This window comes from Protopterus annectens, chromosome 2.part1, assembly GCF_019279795.1.
Source record: "Protopterus annectens isolate FY-2018-M chromosome 2.part1, PAN1.0, whole genome shotgun sequence".
NCBI classification, from domain to species: domain Eukaryota; kingdom Metazoa; phylum Chordata; order Ceratodontiformes; family Protopteridae; genus Protopterus; species Protopterus annectens.
This window is the reverse complement of record NC_056729.1, coordinates 1,694,538,606-1,694,562,762: the sequence shown is the minus strand read 5'-3', so window position 1 is coordinate 1,694,562,762 and position 24,157 is coordinate 1,694,538,606. Positions and strand designations below refer to the sequence as shown.

The 24,157-nt window shown below is 43.7% G+C and overlaps 1 protein-coding gene across 2 annotated transcripts in view; it reads left to right on the top strand.

The window, feature by feature from the left end:
* CTNNBIP1 (catenin beta interacting protein 1) overlaps nucleotides 1–24,157 on the top strand; it is a 780,438-nt gene that overhangs the window by 251,964 nt on the left and 504,317 nt on the right. The window contains exon 1 of one of the 2 annotated variants that reach the window (XM_044063130.1): nucleotides 14,219–14,239. The exons of the other annotated variant lie outside the window; for it this stretch is intronic. Coding sequence (XP_043919065.1) covers nucleotides 14,232–14,239 — 8 coding nt within the window. The 5' untranslated portion in view covers nucleotides 14,219–14,231. Of the gene's footprint in view, nucleotides 1–14,218; nucleotides 14,240–24,157 lie in introns of those variants that run through there. 2 annotated transcript variants of the gene reach the window in all.

Sequence of the window (24,157 nt, the reverse complement as noted above, 5' to 3'; positions counted from 1 at the left end):
TTGCAGCTACTGCAGAAACAGTCTAGTGACAAGAGTGTTGGGACATTTAAGTACCTGCTTATAGAGTATTCTGGAATGGCAGAAAAGAGGAGGTTGAGAAGTGACCTTTTTAAAGGAGGACATCAAATACATGGTCACAGAGGAAGAAGAACAACACCCTTTAAAGTGGGTAAGGGAGCAGGAAGGAACAGAACCCAGGGTAACTGCCATCGTGGTTGATTTAGAAGAAGTGGTGGCAATGTGTCAGGATTGATACAAGTACTGACTGCCCAATGCACACAAATGTGAGCCTGTGTGGAAGAGAATAAATTAATTCATAAGTGAATGCTAGGCTAACTGAGCTGAAGGGCCATTTTAAGCCTTGACAGTAACTAAAGCCTTGACAATAACCCAACTTCAAAATCAGACCCTGTACTTGTCTGTGAGGTAAAAACCTTAAGTATGTCAACCGCGCACACACACACACACACACACACACACACACACACACACACATGGGGTAGGAGAAAGATAGTTCTAGTCATGAGAGAGATGAGTGTGCCAGGAACAGACTGAGATAGTGTGTGTTTATACTCAAGAATGAGCAGGAGGTTTTTGTGGTCTTGAACCGCAAACGGTTTCATTAACTAATGTGGAACTGTACCAGAAAGGATAGAATTGTAGATATGATCCTAACCAAGGTGGGAGTGAGGGTTAGGATTGGCCATGTAAAAGCACCAGTAACCAACGGTGATTGTGCCACTATGTGGTTTAATGTGAAAGGGGAAGATGAAAGAATACAAGGACAAAGACAAGGAAATGGAATTGTAATGAAGTGGATTCCGATGAGCTGGGGTCAGAGGTTTGGAGTTCATTTAAGGGATTGGGAAAATGGGTATAAACTATGTTAATTGGTCAGGGATGCAGGCAGTGCTATGGATAAGTGATTGAAGAAGAGGCATTAGGAGGAGAAGGCCATTTTGGCTACACAGAAAGGTAAGGCTAGCAATTTGGGCAAAAGACAGGGCACTTGAAAGGTGGAAGAGACAAAGGTGGTGAAATGGTGGAAGCAATCAGAAAGGTGACAGGTGGGGTGGTAAAGGCACAAGCTGAAAGGATTGTCAGAAGGAATCCAAAAAGATTGGAGGGAGGTGCAAGTCTAGCAAGGCTGAACAAAGATAGGCCAGAGACTGGAAGAAAACTGCAGCAAAGCAGAGGTAGGGAATGAATACTTTTGCTTTGGTCCTTACATAGGAAAGCAAGTATAATGTTAGAGTGGAGTTGTGGGGGATGGGCAGTGGACAAACAGTGGACTAGATAGAGCAGGAGGAAATTGAGGTAAACTAGATTCCATATGAGAGGAGGATAAAGCACAGAGACCAGATGGGCTGCCTCACAGCGTCTTCTGGAATATAGCCATCTATTGATAGGTCTCCTTTTGTTGGTTTTGTACAGGTCAGTGGCCACTGCTCTGAGAGTACAGGAGAACTGGGAAATGGCAAGTGCGATACCATTGTGTAAGCCATGGTGAAGGGGTCAGCTGGGAAACATCTTGATCCAGGAAACTTCAGGCCTTTTAGGGGAGCAGCAGTCACTGAGAAAGGCATGGAGAGAATTCCTAGGCGAACATGGCTGTTTTATGACAGGTGGAAGCTGTCATTTAAACCTGATTTAGATTTATGAGAGATTTACAAGAGAATTTTACTGGGAAACACTGGTAGATGAGTTCTGCCTGGATTTCACCAAGGATCTGATGCTGTTCTACACAGGTGGCCAGTGAGAAGCCTGGAAGGGTAGGGGGTTCGATAAAGATTAAGGATCTGAACAGATGCTTGTTTGAATGGTAGGACAGAGAGGGTTAGGGTGTGAGGGCCAAAGTTAGAAATGAAGAAAGGGACAAGTGGAGGACTTTTGGTGGGGGGAACCAGTTCTTTCCAGTATATTTTCTACAGACATATGCTAAGGGATAGAGACTGGGATCTGTCTGTTTGTTGATGACACAAAGGTGCACTAGTGAAGGATGGAGGAAGGGGGAGTCTAAGCAAGGATATGGAAAGGCTGACTTAGTGGTCTTAAAAGGTGGCAGTTCAGGATAAATGCAAACAAGTGAAAAGGACTGCATTTTGAATGCAGTAACCGTAGTATGAAATATCAGCTGAAGGAACAGAAAACAATTCCAAGGGGGTTATTCACATCAGGACTAGACAATCAGGAGTAGTGGAACAAGCCAATGGAGAAAGCTGATTTATATCTACAAGGCTATTGTTAGTTTATGCAGTTCAGGAAGCTGTACAAAGAAAAGGAAGTCAGGCTGCTGGTAAGAGTCCCAAGGAAATCCACCAGGAGGGTGCATGGGATGGAAAGGAAAGGAAGTGACACAGACTAAAGGGACGAGAAATCTTGCCATTACAGACCAGAAGAAACAGTGGAATATGATTTGGATGCAAGACAATTGCTAGGAGTAAAAATTTAACATATTTAACTTTTAAATATAATTTTGGAACTGAATGTTGCATACATATATTAAAATAACCAAGGGTGTCATCCTAAGTGTGGCAATTAAGTTGCATGTGTGTGTGTGTGTGTGTGTGTGTGTGTGTATGTGCACACTACCTATCACACTGATTGTCCTCTTAATCATCCTAATATCATTCATATATCAATAAATGCATGGATAAATCCGATGGGTTAAAAGCCACAGTCCACCTCGAGAGAGTTCAAAGCCACAGTCCACCAAAAAAAAGTCATATCTCACTGTTCTAGTTTTGTTGGTTTGTCATCAGTGTCATCAGCAGCTGAAGTCCACAAAGTCCACAGCAGCATGATTCAGCCTCAGCAAGTCACTGTGGCAAGTGTGGTAGGTGTCTTTTCTCTCATAATCTCTCTTCTTTATCCCCCCCAAGAATTTTTTCTTTCTTCTCCTGTATGGATCAGAAATATGCATCCTTCTGAAGCCAGACCTGAACAACAGACCTGCTTTCCAAATGAGGCCAAATCACACCAATGCCTTCACATCTCCTGGGTCTTCCTTCACCACATTTGAAACAGGAGGACCAGATGACAGATGCAGCCAATGACAAGCATCAAAAAACAGACAGACAGGCTGTGATGGTTTGGGCATGTGCGGGATGGGCACCTGGCACTTGCTATACAGACTGTTATGGAGAGTTCACAAATCTGCATCAAAGAAGATATGGGCTAAACAGGTTAAAGAGGACCTGAGAAGCTGCCGATTTGACCTACAGGAGGCCAGAAATATTGCCATGGGCCAAACAGCACGGAAAGGCATCATGAAGGAAGTCCAGAATCCAGCAGCACCCACAGCAGCATTCTGACTATGGGGTCAACCATCTCCGCTGACTGCCAGCTATGCACAAAAAAAGAAGAAGAAAAGAAAATACACACACACACACACACACACACACACACACACACACACACACACACACACACACACACACACACGTTGAAATAAACAGACACTATTTTATACGTGTGTGTGTGTGTGTATTGCACTGCATGCATTATTTTTACTGCTGCTTGCATTATTTGCTATAATTTATATTGCATGTATTGCAGTTCATCTATTCTGGGTTTCTCCTAAAATGAACTCTGCCCTGCACTGGATATCGTCGTTAACAAAACTGAATGAATGCTTGCTATCTGAAATAAACGGTCAGTTATTTATTCAATGAAATCTTGAAGGAAACAAAAGTTGCATTAATGATGTTCCTTAACAAAGGAAATAAATATTTCATAGCAGAAGGGGGGAAAGAGACAGCTTAAGCAGAAGCAGTGATTATATAGCTGCAGAAAGTCATATAACTTAGTAGCTCACAGTTTGGTTGCCTTTTCTAGTAAAAACATCGCTTGCCCTTATGTTTCATATTTACTCCTGAATCAGATGCATATTTTAGAAGCTTTTAAGTGCAGTTGCTTTCTGAAAATGATCATTGTGTATAAATAAGGTAGCTTGCTGACACATCAAACCATTTATCATTTGATATGTGGTAACACCCTCCTGATATAATCCCAACAATTCCGGTGTATAAAGGAAGGGATTTTAATTGCTAGTGAGAGTTGTAGTTAATGACTTGAGTCATTAATTATGCACATAGTAATTAGTGCTGTTTAAAAACATTAGAGAGAAATAACAATAATACCGATTCTCAATATAATTAAGAAATGCAGTAGCACTGTTGTTTGAAGATGGATTTTTAAAGCACTAAGATTTGTTCATAATGTGTGTACATGTCGTGTTTCAGCATTTTAGTTTTTATGGCAGAAATATTAAATTAATGTTTATCTATGCTTTTAACCAGTACCTCCTAACTCTTCAGAATTAAACAGAATGTCCAGAGTTTTGGCTCATGTTTTGGTCTGCCCCTTATAAAGTCGGTGGTTTTCTGGCAAATGATTGAGGACTGAAGTCACAATATTCACTTTCAGATTTCATATCCTTCAGGAAATGGAGGCTAATGCAAAACCTGTCCTAGCAGCTCTTCACGTTTTTAAGAGCAGTATTTAAACTCTGTCCCTGATTTTAAGCCTTTGTTCCCCCATAATTTTTGGCTTTGGCTAAAATTCTTGCACTAAAATTAAGGTGTGTGTTTTATCCAATATGAAAAATCTGAAGTTTCTGATATACAACTCTTTTGGCATGACCCAGTTTAAAGAACGCAAATAGGAAAATCGGGTAGGCATCTGTGGTTGTGTAATTTTTTGCATTCAAAACATTTCACATTTCTTTGAGATGGAATTGATTTTAGTTATTAGAAGATGGCTTGGTTATAATTCTTTTGGCTGGGTGTTCTCCGGATCTGTGTCAAAGCTTATGCATGCTTTTCTCCTGCAATTGTGCGATTTTATGCAGTTCTGTTAGTTTTTTTTTTTTTAATTCATTTGTCAACTGCGTAGCTAGGAATGCCTCTCTTTAGGGTTTATCAACGAAAACTGCTTAAGTGGCTTACTGAAAGCTGCACAGTATACAGAGGAGCTTGAGGAAATCAAACTCAGGAATATAGGATGAAACTGATTAGCATCTCATAGCCTTAATCCTTTGTGCTAGACTGCCAGGCATTGCAGTAACATGCATTTTCACTTTGGATATCCTTCTGTTCTTATGCTGCAGTATTCATAACCTCTGAGTTAGCCACCACCTTGTGACACGAATGTCTGGCCAGTATACAAAAGCTTTAGTCACTACAAGGTATGTGAGACGTCTCATGTTGGATGTAGGGTATGTGGGCCATAAAAGTGACATCTGCATGTACCTTCCACAGAACTTGTCGAACATCAGCTCATCCTGCCGTTTCTGTCATTGGATTTTGGGAGTTAAGTACCCCGATGGGGCTTTTTTTCTTGTTCATTTGCTCACTGCTTGTCTGTCCAGGCTTATGCCATCCAGGAAAGGAAACTGTAGGTGCAGACGTCCGATCCCTCATAAGGATGCCCATGAACTATGCTTGTTCTGCCTAGGGCCCAACCACAGCCATAAATCCTGTGCGATTTGTCAGGCCTTTGTTACAAAGACCCTCTGCAGCTGTCTGCACACACTTAATATCTGTTTAGAAAACCAAAGACTTAAGCATTTAACTGTTCCTGTGGAAGGACTGTCCAGTCAGACAGTCAAGCCTCAGAAAAAGACCAAAGTTACCAGGCCTGAATCTATTGTTGCACCACCTCCAGCCGACATTCCCCGTGTGTCTGACATATGCCTGAAGGAACATACGGAATCAGACGATGCTGGTATAGTGGGTACTGTTCCAGAGGCTGCAGAACCAAGGTCTGTAAGCACATCCATGGAGGTAATGCAGACGTCTGGTACTAATGACTAATGTCCAGACCAGTCATTCTGCTGTTAGGGAATTGCTTGAAATTCAGCCCTACGCCTTCTAGGCCTGTTCTTTCCTTAAAAAGAAAGCAAAAAACGAAACCTGTACCTCCACCAACTGAAAGCTTGCCTTCTTGGAAAGCTTTCTCTCAGAGTTTATTTAATGCTTTCATGGCTCTCAGGCCTTCCATGACTGCTTCCCCTGAGTCTGTCCCTCCTGTTATCAGCCCTAGGCCTCAGACTTCAGATCCTCTCCCAATTGAAGCTGAAGATTCCTCAGATTAATCTTCTGAGGATTCCCTTTCTTGTGATGTTCATTGTGCATACAGCTGCAGTAATCACAGATGGGTTTTCTGCCGTCAGGCGGGTCCTCGGTCGGCCGAATTCCAAAGTCTAGGTCCGGTGTTGGTTGTTGTCGCTTTCTTTCCTGACGTCAGTGAGGCAGGGATATATAAGACACAGCCGACGCCATTTTCTTCAGTCTTTTTTGCTGCGCGGTGCCTGAAGCAGAAGCAGTTCGCAAGTGCCGGTCGGCCAGCTCCTGAATTTATGAAAAATTGGAAACCGAAGTCTTCTTTAAAGCTAAGTACCCCGTTGGGGAAACTTTTCTTGCCTCAGACCGATGTCAGAAAAAGTTAACAATTGTATTTCTTGTGGGAAGCAAATACCGCATAAGGATTTCCATTCCCTCTGCATACCTTGTTTAGGCCCAGACCACGACGTCTCGGGCTGTCGCTTTGCTACTTTCAATAAGCACTATTAGCGTCGGGAGTTCGCCCAACACTTTTGGTAAAGCCTTTGATTATAAAATGTCGTTGGAGACTCCGACTACCGTTTGTCCAAAAACGCTAGGACAAGGACCGACACGCGAGGTCCGGTCTCCACCGACACCACGCCAAAACCGGCTACACGTGGTCCTGTTCTCAGCGAGGCCTATGCAGTCCCTGACTACCGACGACACTTCTTTGGCGGTGTCTTCTGTAACCGAGACCGCGGTACCTCGCCCATACCCAGACTACAACCACCGAAGCCACTGTGAGCATTGAGCCTCCTAATGTGGACAGGTCCACTTCCACCCATGGTGTCTTTAGACCCTCATCTTCCTTTTCCATTAAGGCCTTTACTAAGTCCAAATCAGCCAGGCATCCCAAGAGGCCTGTTGCACAGGGCCCATCTCCAGGCCCCATGCCTAAAAAGCAGATGCTAAAAATGGCTGAGGATTTAATTACTCTTATCCGGGGTTCCCAACCCCCTCCAGACAAGAGACCCAGAGTGGAGGAAGATTCTCCCTCTTTTGATCAGGGCTCCATTTGTCCCAAATGCCATCCCCTCTAGGTTATGCTTCCCTGAGGAAGACTCTACTGAAGCAGATTCCCCTGGAGAGGACCTTACTTTTGGAGAAACCATCTCTCGGATGAGACGGCTTTTCAAATGGGACTTTTCTGAGATGACAGAAGTCCAGAAGAGGTATTATGAGCTTCTGCAAATGGATACTTCTTCACCATCTGCCATCCCACCAGTACTTCCAGCTTTGTTAAACACCTTCAATGCAGCTTCTAAAAATCCTGAAGCCCAACCCCCTGCCCCTAGACACCCTGACAGATTTTATAAGGTCCCAGAAGGGGCTAAATTTCCGATAAAATGTCCTGTTGCAAACCCTGGTACTATTTCAGTCTCTGCTGACAAACCTTCCAGACTATTACCCTCAAACTCTGTCCTTCCTGCAGATAAGGACAGTAAAACTATGGAACGCATGGGAAAAAAGGTATACATCTGCTGCCTTGGTCTTTAGGGCCATCAGCTACCAGACTCACATGTCTAGGTTTTCCTTGGCCCTTTTGTCTCAAGTTTCAAAACTCTTGGCTGATCTCCCAGATTCGCCTAGTAAGTCCCAAATCTCTAACCTGATCTCCCTATCCTCTCAAGTAACAAGACACTCAATAAAATGCAATTGTGATGCTGCAGAGGCCTCAGCCAGATCTGCAGCTTCTGCCTCAGTGCTCAGAACGTACTCTTGGCTGAGGCTGCAACCCCTACCTGATGATATCAGGACTAAACTCCTAGATGCACCCCTGGACAATATTGTCCTATTTGGGGCCAAAGTGGCAGAGCTTTTCAAATCCTTTCAACAAAAGGGAAAGGAATTACAGGATTTGAAGCATTTGTTTGTGTCACCAATTCCTAAATTCCAGAGGAATTATCCCACTAAGACACAATTCATCAGGAAACATTCTGCTCCTACTACTCGCACTAGGGGCAAGAAGAGCTCCAGGAAACAGCAGACACCTTCCAGGCCTGCCCAGACTGCAACCATAACAAGGGATTGCCCTTTATTCAACCCCACGCCGCCCAGACCCTAACCACAGACGTATCAGACTATATCTGGGGAGCACACATGGGACGGCAGATGCATTCAGGGTCACTGGAGCCCAAGTCAAATGCATCTGCACATGAACCAAAAAGAGATGCTAGCTGTACAGAACACCCTGACAGCTTTCAGATCCCTACTCTTTCCAGGACAACTCCTAATATAAACAGACAACACCACAGTTATGTGGTACAACAACAAGCAGGGGGGAACCCATTCCTACCCACTCTGCAGGTTAGCCATGGCCCTGTGGAACACGGCCTTGCACATGCAAATCCATCTGCAAGCTTAATTCCTGCCAGGCCAACAAAATTCACTGGCAGATGACTTAAGCAGAAACCTCCTAGACTTACATAAGTGGCAATTAGAGCCCAACACCTTCAGTCTTCTGACTCAGAAATGGGGGACCCCAGAGGTGTACCTTTTTCCTCCCCCTACAACTACCAGCTCAGCAACTTCTGCACCAGAAACCCTTACAGCAAGGCCTGGAAAGTGGATGGCCCTATCCTTTCAATGGGTAAAACTTTCAATTTATGCATTCCCACCTCTGGCCCTTCTCCCAAGATTATTGCTCAAAATAAGACAGGACAGACCGAGGACAATTCTGATTGCCTCGGACTGGCCACGCCAGCACTAGTACCCACTCCTGTGCAGCCTGACAATGGTGCTACCATGGCACCTACACCAGAACCCTACCCTGCACTCTCAGCAGGAGGGGCAGATTTTACATCCGCAACTGTAAACTCTAAATCTTGCAGCCTGGCTTATCCCTTGATTCCTACCCCAGCAGCTCTAAGCAAGCAGGTGCTGGATGTCATTCTTTAAGCCAGAAGACCCAGTACAAGGAAATCCTATGCGGATCAGTGGAAACGGTACTGCTCCTGGGGTCTTTCTAAAGGAGAGGACACAACTATGCCCTCCCTGCCTTTAATCCTGGATTACTTAGCAGATCTACTCCACAAAGGCCTGTCCTTCTCTTACATTAAGGTACATACTTCAGCCATTTCAGCTCATTACAACACTGAGCCACCTCTCTTCTCCCACCCTCTTATCAAACAGCCCCTGAGAGGGGCAACCAACTTAAGGCCACCAAGGAGAGCACCCACCCCTACTTGGGACCTTAAGTTTGTACTGGAAAAACTCACGCTTCCCCCCTTTGAACCTGCTTCATCATCAGAGTTAAAATTCCTCTCTTGGAAAGCAGCCTTGCTTCTAGCCATCACGTCAGCTAGAAGAGTGTCTGAGCTACAAGCACACATGGCTGTGGAACCCTTCATTATTTTCCATGCTGACAGGGTCTCTCTTGGGACAAACCCTTGCTTTATTCCCAAAGTGGTGTCCAGTGTGGCTCTCAATCAATCCATACATTTACCAACCTTTTTCCCTAATCCTGAAAATAAAGGGGGAAGGATCCTGCACTCCTTGGACGTGCACAGACAACTCAAATTTTACCTGGATTGGACTAAGCCCCTCAGAAAATCAGACCAGTTACTAGTCAGCTTTGCAACAGGGGCAAGAGGGCAAGGCCATTTCTAAGCAAACAATATCTAAATGGATAGCACATTACATCCATTTCTGCTACAAGCACTATGGGAAACCAACCCCGCAGGGGGTCAGAACACATTTCACTAGGGCACCATCTATCTCTACAGCATTTCTCAGGGGAGTCCCTACCAGGGACATCCTGGAAGCTGCTACCTGAAGTTCAGTACACACCTTCACCAAGCACTACCATTTGCCCATCTTCTCCAAATCCATGGCAGGCTTTGCAGTAGCAGTTTTGCAGGGCATTCTAGCCAGCCCTAACTCAGCTTGACTGCCTCCAGCCTTTTTTCAGCTTTGGGAATCCACCCAAGTGTGATGACTGCAACAGTGAAACACGAAGAACATAGTACAGTTGTGTACACTTACCATAAATGTAGATGTTCGAGTGTATTTACTGTTGCAGTCCTGGTTTCCCTCCCTCCAAACCCCTGTTTTTTCTCTCTCTCTCTCTCTCTAACTCACTCTCCCTCTCCCTACTATCTCTCTGTGCCTTTTACTCACCCCCTTTCAGGAGTATTGCTATTTACTTTTTACGGGTGGTGTTTTCCTCCACCTTAACTTAGCTCCATATTGGGGGGCTTCTGACATTTGGGGCAAGAAAAACTGATGTAATGGAGTCGGCTGCCTGTTTTTCTACCCCTGACGTCAGTCCTGGAGCGACAGCAACAGACGAAGAAATACTAAGTCTCTGGTATTCGGGCCGACTGAGGGCTACCTGCAGGCAGATAACTCATGTGTGATGACTGCAACTGTGAATACACTCGAACATCTACATTTATGTTAAGTGTACACAACTGTACTTTCTTTGGTATGTGAACAGACGGGGGAACAAGATCTTGCTTGCTATGCAGACTTGCACTCCAGGCCTGGGAATTGGCAGTCCAGCATGGAGTCACCCTGTAAGAGGTCTACATTCCCTCAGCTCAGAGCACTCAGGCAGATACCTTGAGCAGGTCCATGTCACCTTCCCACAAGTGGATGCAAAGCAAGGATGTGTTTCTGGACATAGTCCACAAGTGGGGTACACCACAAACAGATCTATTTGCCTCCCTTCTGAACAGGCAGCTTCCTCAGTTTTGTTCCAGGACACCCAACCCTCTAGTGGGGGTGACAAATGTCTTCTCTATCTCATGGAAGGGGATGTTTCCCTATGCATTCCCCCTTTCCCGTCTTACAAAAAGTCCTGCTGAAAATTCAGCTGGACAAACCAAAAATTTTGTTGGTGACTCCCTTTTGGCCAAGACAGCAGTGGTTCCCCCTCCTTCTGCTTTAGCTAGGGGCCTTCATCACAAGTTGCCTCACAGAGTGGACCTACTCACACAGGACAATCCCTAATCCATCCACACTTGTAATCTATGAACCTAAGCTTGTGGGTGATAGGGTGTTGATCCCTTTCAGACACCTTTACACCGAGGATGTACTTAATGTTCTGCAGGAGGCCAGGAAACCCAATACTAGGAGACCCTGTCTTTTCAAATGGAAAAGGTTATCTGGTGTCTTAAAAGACAGTTAGACCCTTTTCAGGGAGACGTCCACTTAGTCTGTCCTATCTGTGTGAATTGTTGCAAGCAGGGTTGGCATATTGTTCTGTTAAGGCCCACCTTGCTTCTATTTCAGCTTGTCTGCCTGTTGACCCTTCACTTGCTTCCAGACTGCAAGTGAAGTGATTTCTGAAGGGAGTACTACATCTCAGGCTCCCCAGGAGGCCAGTTCCACCACCTTGGGACCTGAATTATTACTTACTGTTGCTCTATTTGAGCCAGCGGTTACAGCTTCTCTAAAATACTGCACTTGGCAAACTGTGCGTTTGGTGGCCCTGACATCAGACAGGAGAGTGTCAGAGCTCCAGGCCCTTATGGTCACTCCACCCTTTTTAATCTTGCACAAGGATAGGGTACGGACTAACCCATCCTTCATGCCCAAAGTGGTCAATGAGTTGTCCATTAACCAATGTATCCATCTCCCCACCTTTTTTGCACAACCCCAGAATGACAGTGAGAGAGTCCTGAATTCCCTAGATGTTCGCAGACAACTAAGGTTCTACCTAGACAAGACCAAATCCCTTAGGAAATCAGAGCAGCTTTTTGTCTCCTTTCAGCCCAGCACTCTGGGGAAAGTGGTGACAAAGCAGATTATTTCTACCTGGATTTTGAAAACCATCTCCTTCTGTTATACTTACCATGGCAAACACCTGGACAATAAGATTGAAGCCCATTCTACTAGAGCCATGGCTTCATCTGGAGCCTTCTTCAAAAGGCTGGACACTGCTTCTATTCTAGAAGCAGCTACCTGGACATCTGTCCATACCTTCACCAAACACTACAAACTAAACCACATCTCCAGATCTAGAGCAGGTTTTGCTAGGGCAATCCTGTATGGATTTTTGGAGAATAGTTCCAAACCACCCTCTTCTTCTTCTTCTTCTTCCCTTGTTCAAGCTATGGTGTTCACCCAAAGGTTATGAATTCTGCAAGGTGAGAATAGGACTACATAGAAAATTGTATAAAATCTTGCCATAACCATAAATGTCCTTCTCTTCCATGTTGCAGTATTCTATCTCACCTCCTACCCCGTGAATAAGCTTTGCTGGATGACTCAGGGCTTGTGCAGCTATCCTGGTACTTGGGGTCCAACTGGAGCACTCAGTCCTGAGGAAGGTAGGTGCAGACATCACTTTTATGGCCCACGCACTTTATGGCCAATGTCAGACGTTCCACGTACCTTGCAGTGACTAAAGCTTTTGTATACTGCCTGGACGTTTGGGTCGCAAGGCAGAGGCTATCCCAAAGGTTATGAATACTGCAACTTGGAAGAGAAGGACATCTATGGTTATGGTAAGAATTTACACAACTATTCTTTCTTTCAGTCAGTATTGCTGAGATCAGCTGTGGTTTCCTGCAAACTGTATACCGCACTAGTGACAGGCAGGCCCTGTTCAGTCACCAGCACGTGTTGTGTTTTACTTGTATGTGTGTCAGGAATAGAAGGAAAACCTTCATGGAAGCTACATTGTGCTGTCTTAATAGTGTATTAATGTAAACGTGGTCATTCTCCGATTATCAGTTTTATCCAGTTTGAGGGTTGTGGGTGAGTTGGAGCCTATCTCAGCACAAGGTGATGAACATAAGGCAGAGATGCTAATTCTGCAAGGGATGGCAGTCAGTCACAGGATACACTCACTCACTCACTCACTCACTCACTCACTCACTCACTCACTCACTCACTCACACACACACTCTTTGGGAGATTCCCACATCACCTGTGTTTTGTCTCTGGAATGTTGGAAGCCAAAACATTTGTCAGAACTCCGTATGGACACAGGGAAAGCATACAGATTCTGCACAGAAAAGCCCCTTCTTAGGTGAGAAGTGAACCAGGGAATCAAGTGCATTGAGACAACAAAACTAAATGCAGTTCTATAGTACTGCCTTTTAAACTTGTTTTATTCTACAGATTTATTGGCTACAGAAGAACCCTTGGCATCCTGCCTGCTTATGTTCTTGTTGTGGAATAACATAACTCTGTAGCATTTTGTATGGTGCTGTAACCGTCTATAAATTAAATCTATTTATAAATAAGTAAATCGGTGCATTAATAGAAGTGAGAACAGGACTATTATTTGAGCTGATCTGCAAAGACATTGCATTGTAAAAGATGCCTCATATTTTATCATACGCGTTAAACCATTTACTGACAGTATTACATTTTAAATTTGGTGTGATTTGTCATTTTAATGTGCTGTCGTTTTTAGATGTATTAACTTTGATTAGTTAAAAATGTAAATGTCTTGCATCAGTTATGCACAGAACTAAAGTACTATGTTTTTTATGTAGTTAATTTACTTTTTTAATGTGAAGTGTGGTATTAAACACTTACAAAAAATGTTGATTGTTTATTATCAATTTATTCTACTGAGAGGTATTGAGTTGAAACACAAGAGCTGTTACTCTGGCTTCTGATTTTCCAGAAAAGAAGTAATCTGCAGTAATGAAGGTTTGCTGTATTTTTCGATGACATTAAATCTAACCTGTACTGCATTCTTTTTAATGAAGTTTCCAGAAAGAAATGCATTTAAGATCTTGTTAGCTAAAAAACCTGTGAAACTAGGAGGTAGACCTTACTGTGAAGCATACTTTGGAACAGGTCTTTTATCCCCTCTCTCATCATGTGCTGGAAATGTGAGGAACACTTTACAAAGGGGCTGCACATGAAACGAGATGGGTGGGGTTAGAGATGACTTTTTTTCTCTGCTCCTATTTGCTTTTCATGATTTTGTTGAAATATTTGTGGTGATGTTCTCTGTGTGCATTACTTTTGCAGTACCTGTGCAAGTCTTTTCTGATGTTTTGGAAACAGTGCCTGTTGTGGATTACCAGATGTTCTGTGTGTTTCATTGTTGCAGTCCTGACTGTTGGGATTTACTGCTGTGAAAGCCCTCGGCTGGCCCAACTACCAGAGAAAACGGTTTTCCCTTCCAGGCCGGCGGATGTCCTTAACAACGTCAGTATGCTCAGGTATAAAGGGAGCCAGCCTGCATCATCATTTCAGTCTTTTCTTTTCGCTGGAGCCAAAAGCAATTTTCAAGTGCTTCAGTCGGTCTGCACCAGAGAAAAGTTGCCGTCAGAAAGATAAGTACCCCGTTGGGGAAGTCTTTTCTTTTTTACTCAACTCATGTCAGATAAAGTAAATAATTGTCTCCGCTATGGTAAACAAATCCCACACAGAGACTTCCATACTCTGTGTGTTACTTGCCTAGGCCCAGACCACGACGTCCCAAATTGTCATTTCTGTGCTAGGTTTAACACTTAGGTGTAGGGCTGAATTCTTAGCTTGTTTTCTAAGACAAGAATCGGTTAAAAAGCATCTGATGGCATCCACGGGTTGTCCTGATCTTGAGGTGCATAAGCACAAAAAAAGAGAAGAAACTTAAGCCTAAGTTGTCTGACAACAGTCACTCCCCACCTGACTCTCCTGCCGGACTAGTCATTGTCGAAGAAGGTGAGGCACCTTCACAGCCCCCTTCAACATTTGAAACAGGAACCCAGGCCTCTGTTGAGACTCATTTGGAGTCCGATATGCCTTTGGTTCCTTCAGTTTCCCATGCTCATGTCTTCATCTCATCGGTAAGGTCTGAGGCCACTCAACAGGCCACGGCTTCTAGTGAGCACTCCTTAACTGGCGACACATCGAGGCCTAGTCCTACGCTGGTGTATTTTCACAGAGAGTCCAGCAGTAGGACATCGGACGTACCTAGGCCTAAGGTCAAACCCACCCTAAAAGGCAGTGAGTCAGCGCCTCCACCTAGGCCTATGGGCTGACAGTTACCGGGATCCCAGCAGGATTTGATTAAGCTGGTTGAGGACTTGATTAGCAGTGTAAGGGCCAGACAGTCAACAAGTGAAGCTACCCCGGGAAAAAGGAAAAGGGATGCCTATACTGATCTTGACCCTAAACCCTTCCTATCTGAGGAGGATTTGGAATTGAAGGACACAGAGGAAGGACCCTCTTACACATCCTGTGAAGAATCAGACTCCCCTCCAGAGAACCAAACTTTTGGGGAGACTCTTCATGCTATGAGATAATATTTTTAGTGGGATGCACAAGATTACCCCCAGGCCAAGAAGAGAGTTAGGGAAATGTTCTTCATGTTTCACTGTTGCAGTCATTACATTTGGGTTATCTGCTTGCAAGTAGCCCTCAGTCGGCCTGATTAACAAAGTCTTGGGTCCTGCATCAGATGCTGTCCCTTCTTCCATGACGTCAGGTTGTCAGGGGTATAAAACATGCAGCCAACGCCATTACATCAGTCTTTCCTGCCATGCTGTGCCCGAAGCAGAAGCAGTTCACAAGTGCCGGTTGGCCGACTCCTGAAATTTTAGTTTTTGAGTTTCAGAACCGAAGTCTTAAACTAAAGCGAAGTACCCCATTGGGGAAACTTTTTCTTGCTCCTTACCGATGTCAGTAAAAGTTAATAATTGCATTACTTGTGGAAAGCAAATACCTCACAAAGATTTCCATTCGTACTGTATTCCTTGCATGGGTCCTGACCACGATGTACCTTGCTGTCAGTTTTGTGCTTTATTTAATCAGCTCACTATCCAACGTTGGTATATTTTCACTTCTAAATATTTCGGTTCTCGGTTTAATTATCCAGAAATGTCGTCGGTTAGCCATCCGACTGCCGGGATTCCAAAAAAACACAAAGATAAAGACAGAGACAGGCTGCCTAGGTCCAAAGTTGCCAACGACGCTTCTCCTAAGCCAGTCGCCAGTTCGCCGGTACTCAGTGAGACGCTTTCGCAGCCCCTGATACCCACTACTTCTGATTTGCAGGCCTCTACTGAGACCCATTCGGAGTCCGGTATGCCTCGAGATGCTTCAACTGTGGAACCTGCGGATATCTCTACCTTGGATGGGTCCGGAGCCGCTGTGCAGGCACCGGCCTCTGAGGGTGTATTCAGGCCTACGGACTTGCATATTAAACCAACGCCTCCTCCTTCATTTAGGCCTAAATCTCGAACCATGCCTAAGAAACTGACGCCCAGGCCACATGCTCAGGCCTCTATACCTAAAAAACAAATGATAAGAATGGCTGAAGATCTTATAACTTTAATCAGGGGAAGCCAACCCCCCCCCCCTTCTAAGAGACCTAGAACTGAAGTTGTTTATGAATCTTCTGACCAGGATTCTGATTTTTCTGATACTTCTGATGATCTGGATTTGCCCTTCTCTACTTATGAGGATTCTGATGCAGAGGACTCTATTCCCTCTGCTTCCCCTCCAGAGGATTTTTCTTTTGGTGAAACCTTACAATGGAATCGTTTCCACTGGGAAAGCCAGGATTTTTCTGATTCAAAAAAGAGGCTTAGGGATTTCTTACTCCTGCCTCAGCATAGGCCTTTAGCTATACCTCCTGTATTAGACATTGTTGATGATGCCTTTTCGGAATCTAGTTTGGCCCCTTGATTCTTTGCCTCCTGCTCCCAGAAAACCTGACAGATATTACAGGGTTCCTGATTCGCACAAGTTTATTTTTAAAAATCCTATTGCGGATCCAGAGACTATTTCACAGGGACCCAGGGGCATTAAGGCTTCTACTGCTAAAAATCCTACCCCTTCTGATAGAGACTCCAGGGCCCTGGGTAGATGGGGTAAGAAGGTTTACACTTCTGCAACCTTGACCATTAGGGCTTTAAACTGCCAGTTTCATATGTTAAAGTATCAACAAACATGTTATTGGATTGCTTAAACAGAAAATGATGACAGAACAATTGAGGAAGCTAAAGGTGATGGAGATGAAGTGCCTGAGATGGGTAGTCGGATGCATATTGTAGGACACATGCAGAATCCAAAGCAGCACCAATTGCAGAGAGGGACAAAGAGAACATACTGTGTTGTTTTGGTAACAGGCAAAAGGAGACAAAGGCATGCAGCCAAGAGATGGACAGATTGTTTGAGCGATCATCTGTAACAGTCAGGCATGGCTTTTAAAGACTGTAGGCATGGTTCTGAATCCAGTGATGTGGCAACAGTTGACACCTGGACCTCGTGTCTATATCATGTTATCGAAAGTTTACTTAATCGAATCAATAAAGGTCGAACTTTATTGATCGATTAAGTAAAACATCGAATAACGTAAAAAAACAAACAAAAAATAAATAAATGGCGTAGGAAGGGGGCAGGCCCCCCTACACCCCCCCCCCTGCTTAAATATACCAACTCCAAGACCGCACTACATTGAAGTAAACAGAAATCTCCCCTTACGGAGATTTCCATTTAATTGCACAATGTTCTTCACTTTCGATATTGTTGTGCCAACAATATCAGACTCGATAGTGTCAGCTTACGACAACATGAAGTAGACCCTGGACCTCATGTAGAAATGGGAAAAGGGGTGCTGATGATGTGTGTGTACACCAATGCACATACACACACACTTAAATATAATTGTGATGTTTCTTATTTTCAAGCACACAGTATGCAGAGACCATAGACAGTGGTAAATAACGTTTTACTGACAACAAACAAAAAAAAAATATTTGCAATGTTTTCCCAGTGAGATTTCATAAATATAGCAATATTAAAACAGGCAGTTTGCCTTGGCAAAATTACGAATGAATATCTCAGTCCTAAAAAGCATGCATCAACTTGTAGACTTTTCTGGGTTTCGCTGTACAGGTAGGTTAAATCCAGATTGGATAGGTTGCAGTTCCTTCCTCGGGAAAAGAGGCTTCTCTTCCTCATTGTCATACTGTCGGTCCAGTAATAATGAGAAACTTTAATGTGCAGATATTTATGTATGTATAATATATACATATATGTAATGTGTGTGTGTTATATCATCATTCCTTAAACACTCGAGTGAACAAATCAGCGACAAAAGAAATTGAAAGTATAAATGAGAGAACTAGTACATAAAAACAAATAATTGTCACACACACACACACACACACACACACACACACACACACACACATACAGACAAAAAACAACAACAAACCCTAATAATCAGGAGTTGAGCTCTCCGTGATCACGTAACAGTGGGGAAAGAGCTTTTTCCCAGTCACTGCTGCACCATTAATCACGCACCAACCAAGCACCCTACAAAACACACATTCTCACACACATTAATGCTGGGTTTCCATGATACTTTGTGGCAGTTTCTTTTGTTTTATAGTTTTATTTTTATCTGGCTCAGTTTTGTCTACTTGCACTTCTCTTCTCTGAGAAGCACTCTCACACACACACACACACACACACACACACACACACACACACACACACACACACACACCACTGATATTCATGCAGTACTGGCATTAAAAAATTTGCTTATAATGCCAGTGTTAACATACACATAAACTAAATCACTACACTCACTGCAATGTATACATATGTGCCAACCCATGCACCACAATTAATCATCACACACACATGACAACATGCACAATACATACTCATTTTTACCACAATTTAACTGTGTGCGTATGTATGTATGTATGAATATATATATATATATATATATATGCACTGCACGCACACATTTTATATATACACACACACACGTATATATATATATATATATATATATATATGTGTGGGTGTGTATGTATATATGTAGAGAGAGATGCACACAAATAAAATAAGCACACACATATGCACACGCATGCAGTCTCTCTGATGTTGCTCAAGTATATTTAAATTATCTAGTCTGCACATTTCATGTTTTGTTTTTTTTTCCATTGGCTAATTTGTTTCTTGAGTGATACTTAATTACCGGGGGAATTTCTGGGTCTTCGATTTTCTGATAAGGCACATACCTCTCAACTGTCCAGATTTTTGGCTCATATTTTTGGTCTGTCCTCATAAAATTTGCGTTTTTCTGGCAAATCACTGGGATGATCTGAGGATTGAAATCACTAAATAATGACGTACGTTTGAGTTTCAGACTTCAAATCCTTCATAAAATGTACGTTAACACAAACCCTGTTACTCTAGCAACTTTCTAAGTTTATAAGAGCAATGTTTAAAATAAGTCCCTGTTTTTGGGCCTTTGTCCCCCATTTAGTTGGGCTTTGTCCAGATTTCTTGCACTAAGAGGTTGAGAGGTATGGGCTCCAAGCCTGCATAAACTACAAGCACTGTTGGTATTTTTCCCACCTGCCCTGTCATTCTCTGAGCTGCTTTTTAAAGTTGATGATTTTTAAGCTGCCCATACTTAATTTAAATCTAGCTTTATAACCTCCTCCCTTTCTGCACTGCTGTTTATATCTTGCATTATTTATATGCCTTTCCTTGTGTGTACTTTGAAAAAAAAAAGCGCATTTTGCCTCTCATTGTCTTTTGTTTACTGATTTACTTGCTCTGAATCCATTATCTAGCTAACTGTTGGATAAAGTAGTGTATTTTTACACACTAGCAAGCACTTTTCTGAATATTTACATCAAGGTCAGTGGATTTTCCATCTAGTTGCACTGTGTGATAGCCGCTCTGCATAGGTTGGGGAAATACACTTGAGATTTCCGCATGTGGTTGTTTTATTGGCTGGAGGGCTTATTAACCTGCTTATTTTGTTTTTAGTGCCTTTATGAATTCTGTATAATTGAGTGGCTCTTGGTTCATTTCTACAAAGCAAAATACTTTTATTGAACAATCACACTTTTATAAGCTGTATTTGTAACTTTTGTAAGTTGTACTTTTATAAGAAGTATGCTGCTGTATCTGTGTCTGTAAGTTTGTTTGTGGTAGCACGTTACTCTGAACACTCCTTTACTGTGCTTTTACATTAGGAGGACTGGGATTGCTCATCTAGTGGCAGTAGGTGTTTACCTGGTGTATCTGAGTTGGAAAGCACACAAAAGGGCTCTAAGTGTAGTCGTTCTATTGGCCAGAGGGTTCCATAGTCAGTTTTCTATATTTCCAGTGCTGGTGTAAATATGGCACAGTTGCATGGAGCTGCTCGCTGTGCCAGTGCCCTGTACAGATGCAAACATCTGGAAACATTGCTTGTTTTCTTTGTACTGTGAAAGTTACCTTATTGTAGCTCAGAGAGCATCTGGTTTTAGTGTTGGGCAGCATCGCTGGTTACATTAGCTGCAGAGTTCACCACTTGGGCACCCTTTTCTCATCTGGTTACAAACATCCTCCACTACTATTCCTTTCAAATACACATTAGGACATGCAACCATGAATGGGCACTTTCCTGTTATCTTTGCATCCAGCTTGGTGGACATGGGTATCCTATGGAAATGTAATGTTGACAGCCACTTAATTCCCGAATAGACAGATATGAATGTGAGAGATTTAGTTGCACATTGGCACTGGAGGCTGGGCGCTCACATACAAACACAAAAAGCAACAAACAGGTTGACAGTGACTCACACACATCGCTCCCCACACTAACAAAGGACTACACACACACACCCACATATGCAGAGATGCTCACATGTAACTTACGGAAACTTCAAAGGCCTTTTAGTTGCAGTCCTCAGAAAATTCACATGCAACACAAACAAGACAATTCCCATCACAATACATAAAGCCATATCTTGTGCCTCGGCTACCAAGCCCATAAGGCAAAACACTCCATGACCCAATATTCTGGTCATAGGAGACTCCATTGTGAGACACACTAATGTCCCTCTTACTAGGCTGGTTAAGGGGAATGCTACAGATGTTCGTGTTACACTGCTGCAGTCATCACACTTGGGTTATCCTGCCGTCAGGCAGTCCCGCAGTCTGCCCGAGTTCCAAAGTCTTGGTCCGGCGTCGGTTGCTGTCGCTTCTTCCCTGACGTCAGTGCACCAGGGGTATATAAGAGGCATCCGATGCCATTTTCTCCAGTCTTTCTTGCCGTGCGGTGCCCGAAGCAGAAGCAGTTCGCAAGTGCCGGTCGGCCGACCCCCGATATTTTCAAATCGAATTTCAGACTGAAGTCTTCAATAAAGCTAAGTACCCCGTTGGGGAACCTTTTCTTACCTCAGTCCGATGTCAGAAAAAGTTAACAATTGCATTTCTTGTGGTAAGCAAATACCTCATAAGGACTTTCATTCTTACTGTATTCCTTGCCTAGGCCCAGGCCATGACGTCACAGGTTGTCGGTTTTGTGCTAGGTTTAATAAACGAACTATCAAACGTCGGTTCGATTTCGCCCGACATTACTTTGGTAGGAAATTTAATTAAACCATGCCGTCGGAGCAACCGATGACCGGCATGCATAAAAAAACGGAAGGATAAGGATAGGCAGCCTAGACCCAAACCAGACTCCGAGGCCTCGGCTGGACCTGTCGCCAGTTCTCCGGTTTTCAGTGAGGTGCCTACGCAGCCCCTGATGACCGCTGAATTAGAACCCCAGACAGCTTCTGATTCACAAGCATAGAGTACTAGGCCAGCGCAGCCTTCTTCTTTAGGCCCTTACGACTCCATAGCAGAAGGAGATTCCGGTGCAGTAGAAACACCTTCGGTTGCAGAAGGTGTCTTCAGACCGACTACACTCACCATTAAATCTTATTCTAAGCTTAAAACTCCATTAAAATCTAAAAAGACTGTACATCAGTCTCCAGCACAAGGCCCCATGCCTAAGAAACAAATGCTTAAGATGGCTGAAGATTTAATTACCCTAATCAGGGGTTCCCATCCCCCTCCTGAAAAAAGGCCAAGACAAGAGGAGGATTATGCTTCCTCTGACCAGGTTTCTTTTTCCTCAGATTCTTCTGAGGAACAGGAATACTCTTTTCCCCCTTATGAAGATTCTGATGCTGAAGAGTCTATTCCCTCAGCATCTCCTCTAGAAGACTACTCCTTTGGGGAAACTTTACATATCATGAGGGAATATTTCCACTGGGAAGGCCAGGATTACTCTGATTCTAAGAAAAGGCTCCAAGAGTTCCTTTTACTTCCCCAGCACAGACCACTTGCTATCCCTCCTGTGTTAGACATTGTGGATGATGTTTACCTAAAATCTAGTCTTAACTCAGACTCTCTACCTCCTGCTCCAGCCAAACCAGACAGATACTACAGAGTCCCTGACTCACACAAATTCCTATATAAAAGCTGACCCAGGAACAATTTCCCAGCGTCCCAAAGGGGTTAAGGCCTCCATTGCTAAAAATCCTGTACCCTCTGAAAGGGATTCCAGAGCACTAGATAGATGGGGAAAGAAGGTATACACTTCAGCTACTCTAGCTATGAGAGCCTTAAATTGCCAGTTTCACATGCTAAAATATTAGCAATTCCTAATGTCTCAATTAAAACAAAAAATGAGCACACATTCAGAGCAGCCTGATTTCAAGGAAATGCAGGATCTGTTACATGCAGCTGAACAGGTGGGCAAACATACTTTACAATGTGGATTTGATTCATTGGAAGCTTCCTGTAGAGCAGCAGTGACTGGGTCTGTCATACGTAGACATGCTTGGCTAAAAGAACAAACCCTTCCTGATCATGTTAAAGCAAAGTTATTGAATGCACCTTTACAGCAGGATGTTTTATTTGGTGTAAAGGCAGAGGAGGTTTTAAAGAAAATGGAGGATAAGGCAAAATATATGCAGACGGTCAAGGATTTTTTACAGGTTCAACAGAAATTGGCCAACAAAAAACTGGTCCTTTCCAGCATCTGACAGACCACAGAGGGGCAAATACAGATGCCCAAGGGGCAGAGGTCAGTCACAAGGCCCTTACAAACCTTGCCAGTGGGGTGCCGCTACCCAGAAAGGAGGAGAAGACAGGCCCCAAGCTAACAGAAGACAAACACAATGACTTAACCCTCAGACTGCCAAGCAAATCTCTCTTGGCAGCTCCCTTGGGAGGAAAATTATCACTTTTTGCAGACAACTGGCACATCATTACAAAAGACAAATGGGTCCTAAACATTGTTTCACAAGGATACAGATTCCACTTTCACACCTTGCCAAGGATAAAAGGAATGCCAAACCTGCCACCAAATCAATGGGCGGAGGCACAAAAACAAATTACAGCTCTCATGGACATGAGAGCCATTCAACAGGTACCTACACAGGAGCAAGGACAAGGATTTTACTCAAGACTCTTTCTAGTCCCCAGAAAGGACAGAGCCTGGAGACCCATTCTGGACCTTTCAGTTCTAAACACCTATCTCCAAGTACCCAAATTCAAGATGCTAACACTACAGCAGCTTCTTCCCATGCTGGGCAAGAAGGCTTGGCTAGTAACGTTGGATCTCAAGGAGGCATACCTGCATGTCCCTATCAGACAAAATTGCAGAAGATACCTCCGTTTCATTGCAGGTTCAACTCATTATCAATTCTCTGCACTGCCCTTTGGCTTATCTACTGCACCCAGGGTCTTCACAAAATGCTTGGCACCAGTAATTGCATACTGCAGACAAAGAGGAATTCAAATATACCCATACCTGGACGACTGCCTTATTCAAGCAGAAAGCAAGGACATTCTTTTAAAGCATCTGGCGTTTGTCAAACACCTTTTAAGTTGCTTAGGGTACACAGTAAACGAAAAGAAATCAAAACTAGTGCCCTCACAGAACATAACATTCCTGGGTGCCAGCTTGAATACAACGGCCCAGATGGCTTATCTCACGCCAGACAAGCAACAACAGCTGATTCAATATTTCAAAATGATGGCAACAAAGACCCAACTCCCTGCAAGAAAAATTCTGCAGGCTTTGGGATTCATGGCATCTTGCATACTCCTAATACCATTCGCAAAACTGCATATGCAGCAGCGGCCTTAGGTCAACTGGTGCCCTAGGCAAAAGGGCTCCACGGCGCCCCCCACCACACTACCTGATGCCCTCATCCAGGTCTAACTACATCAAATAAATACTGGACAAGTGCCCCTGCTAGACCGGCGCCCTAGGCGGCCGCCTAGTTGGCCTATGCCTAAGGCCGGCTATGTGCATATGAGGAAATTACAATGGTACCTGAAGAGCGTATGGA